Source organism: Lampetra planeri, chromosome 45 (assembly GCF_965212315.1).
Source record: "Lampetra planeri chromosome 45, kcLamPlan1.2.h2, whole genome shotgun sequence".
NCBI lineage: Eukaryota > Metazoa > Chordata > Hyperoartia > Petromyzontiformes > Petromyzontidae > Lampetra > Lampetra planeri.
Genome location: NC_136151.1, coordinates 9,816,780 through 9,827,419, shown reverse-complemented (window position 1 = coordinate 9,827,419; position 10,640 = coordinate 9,816,780). Strand labels below are relative to the sequence as shown.

Here is a 10,640-nt window from a genome sequence, read left to right as displayed (position 1 = left end):
TCCCCCGGGTTATGGAGATCACAGACGGCCTGTGCCTCATCTACGGCGCGGCAGAGTGTGGATGTTGTCGTTCATCCTCAGCCGTCCATCTTGAGTGAGGAGGGGGCGATGTGCGGGAGTGGAGGAAGTGAATAGGAATGGTTGAGCCATCGCGAGAGAATTGCAATGGTTGAGTTAACCCAACCAACTCAACCTAACCCAACTCCACCCCAACCCACCTCAATCCACCCCAACTCAACCCACCTCAATTTACCCCAACTAAACCCAACTCCACCCCAAATCATCCCAACTCCACCCCAACTCCACCCACCCCAACCCACCCCAACCCAAATCAACTCCACCCCACCCAACTCCACCCCACCCCAACTGAACCGGGCTGTCACCCGCGGCGTCCTCCGAACGGCGCTTCCGCGATGGCCACGGATCCCTCGTAGACGCCCAATGCGGGGAACAGCGGTGCCGTGAACACGCCGTGGAACGAGTGGAGGTGGCGGGAGCCCTGCACGCAGTAGAACGACAGCACCCCCTCCTCCCACTCCAGGTAGACGCCGATGCATTGCCCAACTGTGCCACCACCACCACGACCGCTACCACCACCGCCACCACCACCACCACTGCTACCACCACCACCCGCACTACCACCACTCGTACCACCACCACCTACACCACCATCACCTGCACAACCACCACCTGTACCACCACCATCTGTACCATCAGTGCCACCGCCACCCCTACCACAACCTTCACCGCCACCACCACCATCACCGCCACCATCTCCACCACCATCACTACCACCACCACCCACACCACCTGCACCACCCGCACCACCACCACCACTTCCACCGCCATCACCACTCACACCACCACTACCTCCGCCACCACTACCAACATCACCACCACCACCACTACCCCTATCACCACCACCACTGCTCCCACCACCACTACATCCACCACCACCACCGCCGACCACCACCTCCTCCCCCAGGAAGGTCTGCGCCCCGTTGTGCCGCGCCGAGTAGCGCCCGTCCCACTTCTCGAGGCACCAGGAGGCGCCGCTGAGGCCCAGGCGGCCCGCCCGGGCCTTGCCCTGGCGGGGGATCGAAGCCTCGGCCACCCCGACGAGGCAGCGTGCCGACGAGCCCACGTCCACCTCCCAGTAGTGGTGGCCGCGCGAGAGGCCCTCGCGGCACAGGGCCTGGTCCCAGTGCTCAAAGCGCTCCGGGTGGTGGTGGCGGTGGAGGAGGTGAAGAGGAGGGCCGGAGAGCCGCGTCACCGTGCGGAGGTCGGCCGACACGGCGAGGGATGAGTGGGCGGAGTTCACGTTCACGGTAGGGGAGCATCCGTCTGCACCGTGGAGGGGACGGCAGCGGCGGCAGGAGCAGCGGCAGTAGCAGCAGTGGTCAGTTTAACCCGTAGCATGCTTTCGCGACCAATGTCATCCATGATACACGTCTTTTGTGTTAGATCGCGTAAGATTAGATTACGCAATCTAACCCAAAAAAACTGTATCATGAAGTAATATCAGTAGTAGCAGCAGTAGTAGCAGTAAAAGTAGTGTTCGCAGTAGTAGCAGTAGTATTACAAATAGTAACAGTAGTAGTAGCAGTAGTAACAGCAGTAGTAGCAGCAATAGTCGCAGTAGTAGTATTAGCAGTAGTAGCAGCAGAATCAGTATTAAAAGTATCAGTAATAGTAGTGTTAGCAGTAGTAGTAGCAATAGTAACAGTAGCAGCAATAGTAGTAGCAGCAATAGTAGTAGCAGTAGTAGCAGCATCAGTGGTAGTAGTTGCAGCAGTAGTAGTAGTAGCAGCAGTCGTAACAGGAGGGGTAGTAGTAGCAATAGTATCATCAGTAGTAGTAGCAGCATCATCAGTAGTGCAGCGAATAATAGTGAATAGTGTATAGCCGTGTAGTGCACAGTGTAGTGGATAGTGTATGGTATTGTGGTGTATAGCGTTGTGTATAGTAGTGTATTGTGTAATGGAAAGTATAGTGTGTGATAGTGTAGTGACCCAGAGAAGGGCAGCATGATAATCTGTATAGTACTGTAATGTATAGTGTAGTGTATAGTAGTGTACAGGGTAGTGTATAGGGTAGTGTATAGTGTAGTGTTTAGTGTAGTGTGTGGTAGTGGAGTGACCCACAGAAGAAGGGCAGCATGATAATCGTATAGTACTGTACTGTAGTGTATAGTGTAGTGTATAGCGGAGTGTATAGTAGTGTATAGTGTAGTGTATAGTGTAGTGTATAGTGTAGTGCATAGTTTAGTGTATAGTTTAGTGCATAGTGTAGTGACCCACAGAAGAAGGGCAGCATGATCATCTTGACGCCGCCCAGCGAGATCAAGTTGGCGAGCTCCATGCCCTCCTCGGTGACGAGCCGCAGTGGCAGGGCCTCGACTCTGAAAGTGGTGGTGGTAGTGGTGGGTGGTGGGTGGTGGTTGAGGAGGAGGTGGTGGTGGAGGAGGTGGTGGTGGTGAGGAGGTGGTGGTGGTGGTTTAGGAGGAGATAGTTGTAGTTGAGGAGGTGGTGGTGGTGGAGGTGGTGGTGGTAGTTGAGGAGGAGGTGGTGGTGATGAGGTGGTGGTGGAGGTAGTGATGCATGTGGTGGTGGTGGTGGTGGAAGTGGTAGTGGATGAGGTTGTGGTTATGGTGGTGGAGGAGGTGGTGATTGAGGAGGTAGTGGTAGAGGTGGTGGTGGTAGTGGTGGAAGTGGTGGTGGTGATGCATGAGGTGGTGGTGGTGGTGGAGGTGGTGGAGGTGGTGGTGGAGGTAGTGGAAGAGGAGGAAGAGGAGGAAAAGATGATACAAAGGCGGCCGGGCGTGGCCGGGTTGATGTTGTAGCAACAGCAGTCGATTCCATCTCTTGAGCTAAATTTGTCCCTCACCAGGGTGTAGCGAGGCCCCACTGAGCTTGCTGTGCAGTGGCTCTTAGTCAGAAGCCATCCCCTGACCATCACAACATGATAACAGCTCAACCAAGTGGGCTGATATCATCGCCATCACCACCATCAGCATCATCATCGTCGTGGTGTGGACATTTATAGCAGCAGACAAATACTCTAGATGCAGAGAGTTACATAGAGACACACAGATATGCATAGACACCCATATAGAGACATTGAGACCCATAGAGATATATAGAGACTCTAGAGATACATAAAGACCCATAGACACTCATAGAGACCCTAGAGACACATACAGACTCATAGAGACTCATTTGGCTATATAAAGAGACATAGAGATACACGGAGACCCATAGAGACCCACATACACCCACACTAAAACTAAGCTATGTTTATGTAACCAGGTTTAAGGCCCCTCTGAGCTGTGTAGCTATTTTGTTGAGAAGCGAACCTGGCCATCGCAACATGATAAAGCGGGTGAACCAAGTGGGCTGATATCATCCCCATCCCCACCACCACCATCATCATCGTCGTGTGGAGATGTATAGACAAATACTCTGAAGGCGCCTGATGTGGATTCTAAATGTGGATGGGAAAAACAACAGAGGACCCGGAGACAATTCCATGCTACTAAATCTACAGCAGCAGCAGTCATCGTCAGGGTCGGGGTCGGGATCGAAACCACGATCTCCTGTATACCAGGCGAGGTAGTTAACATCTCCTAGCCACCGTGATGATGATGAGAGAGAGAGAGATGCAGACTCCAATTATACCGCAGCAGACATCGTCAGCGTTGGAATCGAACCCACGACCTCCTGTGTACCAGGCGAGGTAGTTAATATCTCCTAGCCACCGAGTGCTGGGTGTGAGCGTGCATCAAGCAAGGCACCTCGCGTCCTTGTTCCCTCGATTCTGAAACACACATAGCACACACACAGCACACATACTTACACACGTACACACAGCACACATACACACACACCACAACAAACACATACACTCTACACATCCACACATATACACATACACAACAACCGCCATTCGCCACTAAGTGATGGTGACGTCACCATGACGCTTGTGCCAGGCCATGTGCACCTTGAGGCCACGCGCAGTGTCGAACGCCCGCTGGCAGGAGGTCACAGGGCAGACCCAGGTGCCACGGGTCGACTGACCGAGATGACTGAGATGACTGGCTGATGCACCACCTGTGCCCCCTACTGTGCCAACTTGCTGTGCTTTAGCCACCCGGCGCTCCGCTCGTTGTTGTGAGCGTCACTCCTCCGCCCTCCATTGTTGTTGGAGGGCGACTGCCTCCAACTGCCCAGTAGCGTCCTTCACGAGCCTCCTTCACTGAGGCCGATCTTGACACCGCTGGTACCAGTCATCGGCAAGTCCACTCAGCTCCACGTCCTCCTGTACCACATCACTCCATCTTTTCTCTAGCCCGTGCCGCGCCCGTTTAGCCCCCTCTATCCGGCCAAATAAAAGCTGTTTAGGCATGCGGTGGCTGGGCATGCGGGCTACATGACCCAGCCAACGCAGCTTTGCCTGCCGGAGGAGCTCACCGATGAGACTTTGTCCAGATCTTTCAAGGATTTGTGAGCTCCTCACACAATCCAGCCTGGTTAAACCCAGGATAGATCATAGGCAGGCCAGCCTAAATGTTTCTAACCGGCGAAGATGCTCCATTAGGGGGGTCCACGTTTTGCAAGCGTAGAGAAGGGAGGGAATGATCGTGGCCGAGAAGCTTCGTGCGGAGCGACAGACCAGGTAGCTTTCACACAGCGTTATGCAACCGATGAAAAGATAATGCCGCTCGACTGATTCGGAGTGAGACGTCTGCTGTTAAACCGGAGCCGGCCATAAGCACACTGCCTAGGTATGGGAAACTCTCCACTCTCTCCACAACTGCCCTATCACCAATTGGGAGTTGTGGGGGTGGAGTGTCCGATGGTACAAAAACCCAGGCAGGTGCTTAGTTTTGGTGGGGCCGATAGTGGCAAGCTCCAGGTTCAGCAGCAGTGCCTCCAACTCCTCCTCTGAGTGAGCAGCAATCACCAGATCATCGGCATACATAACATGGTTGAGGAACAGGGAGCCATCCATTGACAGTACCCGGGCATCAATCATCCTCCCATTGTATCTGTACCAGATGGAATTTTTTTCGGTACAGCGATTGAAGGCTTCACGAACTACGTGGTCGAAATAGATGTTAAACAATGTGGGAGCAAGAGGACATCCCTGTCGCACCCCAATGTGTACAGGGAATGGCTCCGACTCCCGGCCGCGTTGTTTTACCCAGGCCCGCTCACCATCATGAAGGTCCTTAATGATCATGAGCAGAGGGTCAAGGTCTCTGAAAGCACGAATAACTACCCAGGGCCCATGCCTACTGATGGTATCATAGGCCTTGACCAGATCAATAAAGCAGAGATGTAGGTCTTGTTGGAATTCCAGACACCTCTGCTGTAGCAGACGGACAGAAAATATGGGATCTGTGGAGGACCGACCTTTCCTGAAACCGCATTGGGGCTCTGCAAGCCTCTCCTCAGCGTGTATAGCAAGGCAATGTTGAAAAATCCTTGAAAGGACCTTTCCCAGCACACTGAGGAGTGAGATGCGCCTGTAGTTATTACAGTCTGTCCGATTTCCCTTCTTAAAGAAGGGGACCACCAGGGCATCCTTCCACTCCTCCGGAACACATCCAGTGGTCCAGACTGTTGTTATAATATCATGTAGGGCATTATGTGCACAAACGCCACCTTCCCTCAGCATTTCGCTTGGGAGATCATCTCTGCCCAGTGCCTTTCCTGGTCTCAGACTCTGGATCAACTTCAGTACTTCCTCAGATGGCACCTCAGCCAGCCACTCACAGGGGGTGACTTCTTCCAATATTTGAGGCACACGCAGCCTCACCAGGGTCATCCGCACTTTGTCCCACGTTGTTATCCGGGCTGAGGGATGTCCCCTCAACCAGGACCTCACAGAAATGCTCAGCAAATCTTCAAACCTGTTCCTTGGGATCGGAGATTGGATCACCGTTCTTTCCCCTAATGATGGTAATAGGTGTGGCGCTGCAGGTTACTTTTTTGATGGAATTAAAGAGCGATTTGTGATCGCGGGCCATTGAGGCAGACTCCATCTCCTCAGCAACCCGCGACCACCACCCATCCTTGCAGCGCCTCACGGCTCTCCGAACCTCCGAGCTAATGTTGCGGTAAGCCTCTACATTCTCCAAGGTGGGATGCTGTAGCCGATGGGAGTGGGCCTGTCGCTTTTTCTCAGCCATCTTGAACACCTCCTAAGTCAGCTAGGGTCTCTGCGGAGATCTGAACCGTGTACCCAAAGCAGCCATTGCAGCTACATGAGCCACAGTCTTAAACCTCGCCCATTTCCCCTCGACATCAGGAGCAGTGGGGGACGGTGCCAACCCCAGCCGCAAGCGATTATTAAATTCTAACTTGCAAGTTTCATCAGCTTCCGGGGACCATGCCACTAAGGGTTTGAATGGGGTCCTGGGTGTATACCCACCACTGGAGTGAAAGAATGGCAGGCACATCTTACAGATGACAAGTCGATGGTCAGTGGGCAGATCAGCTCCACGGTAGGTCCGGCTATCAAGGAGTAGTCCAGCAGATGTTCTTGCTTGGACCCGGCATGCATCCATGATGTTATGTGGATGCGCCGATGCCGGAATAGCCTGTTGTTAATTACAAGCCAATGTGCTGCACAAACATCTAGCAGCCTCTTGCCGTTGTTATTAAGCTGATCTGGCCCATGCCTTCCAATCACTCCAGACCAGGTGCCAGCATCATGACCAACTCGGGCATTGAAGTCACCCAACAAGATGACTTTATCCCGAGGGGCCACTTTAACTAGCATCTCTGATAGGAGGTCATAGAAGGAATCTGACTCATTGGCCTTGCCTGCATCTCTCCACGGATGTTCGTCTTCAGTGGGGGCATAAGTAACCACGACCACAACTCCTCGCCTCCGCTTGATGGGAAGGCGAGCCCAAAGAAGACTGGGGCTTCGAGCTTCCCACACCTCACCACCACTCTCCCAAGCCCTCTTCATTATTTTGTTCAGAAGAAGAGCCACACCCTGTTGTTTGGCAGTCTCCTGCCCCGAGCAGAGGACTGTCCACCCCTCATGGTGGCAGGAGCCAGAGCCGGTACACCGGGCCTCCTGAATGCCGCAGAGATCCAGACGGTACCGGTCCAGCTCCCGACAGAGGAGTGGCAGCTTCTCCTCCGCAGTGAGCATTCGAACATTTCACGTTGCCACACATAGTTGTTTTTTGTTTCTGGAGGATCCCCGAGGTTAAGGATTCAGTCTCCTGGCTATGCCAAATGGGGTTTGGCCAGGAGACGTCATAGACGCCTGTCCCCCCAGGGCCTCCGGCACAAGCTTATTAATTAGATATTTTAGACGTGGTTTAGTGGTAATTTATTGAAGGGGAAGGGGTTACCAGCCCCTCCAGAGCCACCTTTTGGCCGCTGTGGTGGTCAAAAACGCCAATTGGCCCTCCCCCCACAGCACTGCCCATGACAGCGTTGTCCATCTAGTACAACGAGGAGGAAGGGGGTTGTTTTGCCGGATTCACACACACACACAGCGACACACAAACCTTCTCCTCCTCCTGCTGCTGTTGGTGGAGGCGCTGCACGTGGTTCTCGATCCAGGCGAGCACCGCCCCCCCCTTCTCGTCCACCTCGGCCAGCGCCGCCCACTCCTCCTGGTCCAGCTGCAGGCGGCGGCTCGCGTAGCGAGCGCACAGCTCCACCTTGGTGCGCAGCAGAGACGCCTGGGTGGGTGGGGGGGTGAGTGGGGTGGATGGGGGGGGGTGAGTGGGTGGGGGGGGGTTGGGGGGGTTGGGTGGGTGGGTACGGTGGGGGGTGGTTGGAGGGGGTTGGAGGGTGAGTGGATGGGTGAGTGAGTGGGTGAGTGAGTAGGTGGGTGAGTGGGTGGGTGAGTGGATGGGTGAGTGAGTGGGTGAGTGGGTGAGTCGGTGAGTGAGTGAGTGGGTGAGTGGGTGGGTGGGTGAGTGGGTGGATGAGTGGGTTCGTGGATGCGTGAGTGGGTGGGTGATGCGTTGGTGAGTGAGTGAGTGGGTGGATGGGTGGGTGGGTGAGTGGATGGGTGAGTGGGTGGGTGAGTGGGTGGGTGAGTGAATGGGTGAGTGAGTGGGTGAGTCGGTGAGTGAGTGGGTGGGTGAGTGGATGGGTGAGTGGGTGAGTGAGTGAGTGGGTGAGTAGGTGGGTGAGTGGGTGGATGAGTGGGTTCGTGGATGGGTGAGTGGGTGGGTGATGCGTTGGTGAGTGAGTGGGTGGATGGGTGGGTGAGTGGGTGGGTGAGTGGGTGAGTGATGAGGTGGTGAGTGATGAGGTGGTGAGTGGGTGGGTGATGAGTTGGTGAGTGAGTGGGTGGGTGATGAGTTGGTGAGTGAGTGAGTGGGTGGGTGATGAGTTGGTGAGTATCCTCCCGTACCCTCACTGCTGCGTGCGACTCTACCAGTCGCCTCACGGTGGCGGGAGACGTCATTCCTCGTGCCTGAACACAGAGACACAGAGACGTGGTGCCTGAACACTGAGACTCAAAGACGTGGGGCCTGAACACAGAGACACAAAGACGTGGTGCCTGAACACTGAGACAGAGATGTGGTGCCTGAACACAGAGACACAGAGACATGGTGCCTGAACACAGACATAGAGACGTGGGGCCTGAACACAGACACAGAGACGTGGGGCCTGAACATAGAGACGTGTTGCCTGAACACAGACGTGAGGCCTGAACACAGAGATACAGAGACGTGGGGCCTGAACACAGACACAGAGACGTGGTGCCTGAACACAGACACAGAGACGTGGGGCCTGAACACAGAGACACAGAGACGTGAGGCCTGAACACAGAGACACAGAGACGTGGGGCCTGAACACAGAGACACAGAGACGTGATGCCTGAACAGAGACACAGAGACGTGGGGCCTGAACCCTGAGACACAGAGACACAGAGACGTGGGGCCTGAACACTGAGACACAGAGACACAGAGACGTGGGGACTGAACACAGAGACACAGAGACGTGAGGCCTGAACACAGAGACACAGAGAAGTGAGGCCTGAACACAGAGACACTCACCCCACTCACCCCACTCACCCCACTCACTCACCCCACTCACTCCACTCACCCCACTCACCCCACTCACCCCACTCACTCACCCCACTCACCCCCACTCACTCCACTCACTCCACTCACCCCAATCACTCACCCCACTCACCCCAATCACTCACCCCACTCCACTCCACTCACCCCACTCACCCCACTCACTCCACTCACTCCACTCACCCCACTCACCCCACTCACTCCACTCACTCCACTCACCCTACTCACCCCACTCACTCCACTCACCCCACTCACTCCACTCACCCCACTCACCCCACTCACTCCACTCCACTTACTCCACTCACCCCACTCACCCCACTCACCGCACTTACTCACCCCACTTACTCCACTCACCCCACTCATTCCACTCACCCCACTCACCCTACTCCACTCACCCCACTCACCCCACTCCACTCACTCCACTCACCCCACTCACCCCACTCACTCACCCCACTCACTAACCCCACTCACTTCACTCACCCCACTCACTCCACTCACCCCACTCACTCACCCCACTCACTCACCCCACTCACTCCACTCAGTCCACTCACCCCACTCACCTCAGTCACCCCACTCACTCACCCCACTCACTAACCCCCACTCACTTCACTCACCCCACTCACTCCACTCACCCCACTCACTCACCCCACTCACTCACCCCACTCACTCCACTCAGTCCACTCACTCCACTCACCCCACTCACCCCACTCACTCACCCCACTCACCCCACTCAACCAACTCACCCAACTCACTCACCCCACTCACCCCACCCGTGTCGCCTCACCTGGGCTGCGTTGGCAGCGAGAAGCAGCGTCTGTCGAGGCCTGTCCCACGGCCGTCTTTGTCTTCCCCGAGGGGCGTTGGGGACTACAAACTGCAGAGCCCCAGAGAGCCACTCGTTTGAGGCTGATTCAGCCTGTGAACACAACTACGCAGCCTGCATACCCCCATCCACCCACCCACTCAGCCACCCACTCACCCACCCACTCACCCAACCCACCCACTCACCCACCCACTCACCCAGCCACTCACGCACTCACCCCCCACTCCACCCCCCACTCACCCACCCACTCACTCACCCACCCAACCACCCACTCACTCACCCTCTCACCCACTCACCCACCCAACCCACCCACTCACCCACCCACTCACCCAGCCACTCACGCACTCACCCCCCACTCCACCCCCCCCCCCCCACTCACCCACTCACCCACCCAACCACCCACTCACTCACCCACTCACCTACTCACCCACTCACCCACCCACTCACCCACCCACTCACCCACTCACCCACTCAACAACCCACCCACCCACTCACCCACTCACCCACTCACCCACCCACTCACCCAGCCACCCACTCACCCACCCACTCAGCCACCCCCCACTAACCCACCCACTCACCCAACCCACCCACTCACCCACCCACTCACCCACTCACCCACCCACTCACCCACCCACTCAGCCACCCACTCACCCACCCACTCAGCCACCCCCCACTAACCCACCCACTCACCCAACCCACCCACTCACCCACCCACTCACCCAGCCACTCACGCACTCACCCCCCACTCCA

The 10,640-nt window shown here is 55.9% G+C and overlaps 1 protein-coding gene across 3 annotated transcripts; it reads right to left on the bottom strand.

Moving 5' to 3' along the window:
- Positions 1 to 361: 361 nt before the first annotated feature.
- Positions 362 to 10,032, bottom strand: LOC144733170 (uncharacterized). 3 transcript variants are annotated; one of them, XM_078614956.1, is made up of 6 exons: positions 9,852 to 10,032; positions 8,395 to 8,457; positions 7,535 to 7,690; positions 3,794 to 3,816; positions 2,301 to 2,401; positions 362 to 1,344 (listed from the first exon to the last, which is right to left on the bottom strand). In XM_078614956.1, exons 2-6 carry the CDS (start codon positions 8,446 to 8,448, stop codon positions 380 to 382), a joined length of 1,299 nt encoding a protein of 432 aa, XP_078471082.1. In that variant the 5' UTR covers positions 8,449 to 8,457; positions 9,852 to 10,032; the 3' UTR covers positions 362 to 379. The 3 variants fall into 3 exon arrangements, with proteins under 3 accessions (XP_078471082.1, XP_078471081.1, XP_078471080.1); XM_078614955.1 differs by having other exon boundaries at positions 7,535 to 7,711; positions 9,852 to 10,031; XM_078614954.1 differs by lacking the exons at positions 3,794 to 3,816; positions 7,535 to 7,690; positions 8,395 to 8,457; positions 9,852 to 10,032 and having other exon boundaries at positions 2,301 to 3,669.
- Between the last annotated feature and the right edge of the window lie 608 nt (positions 10,033 to 10,640).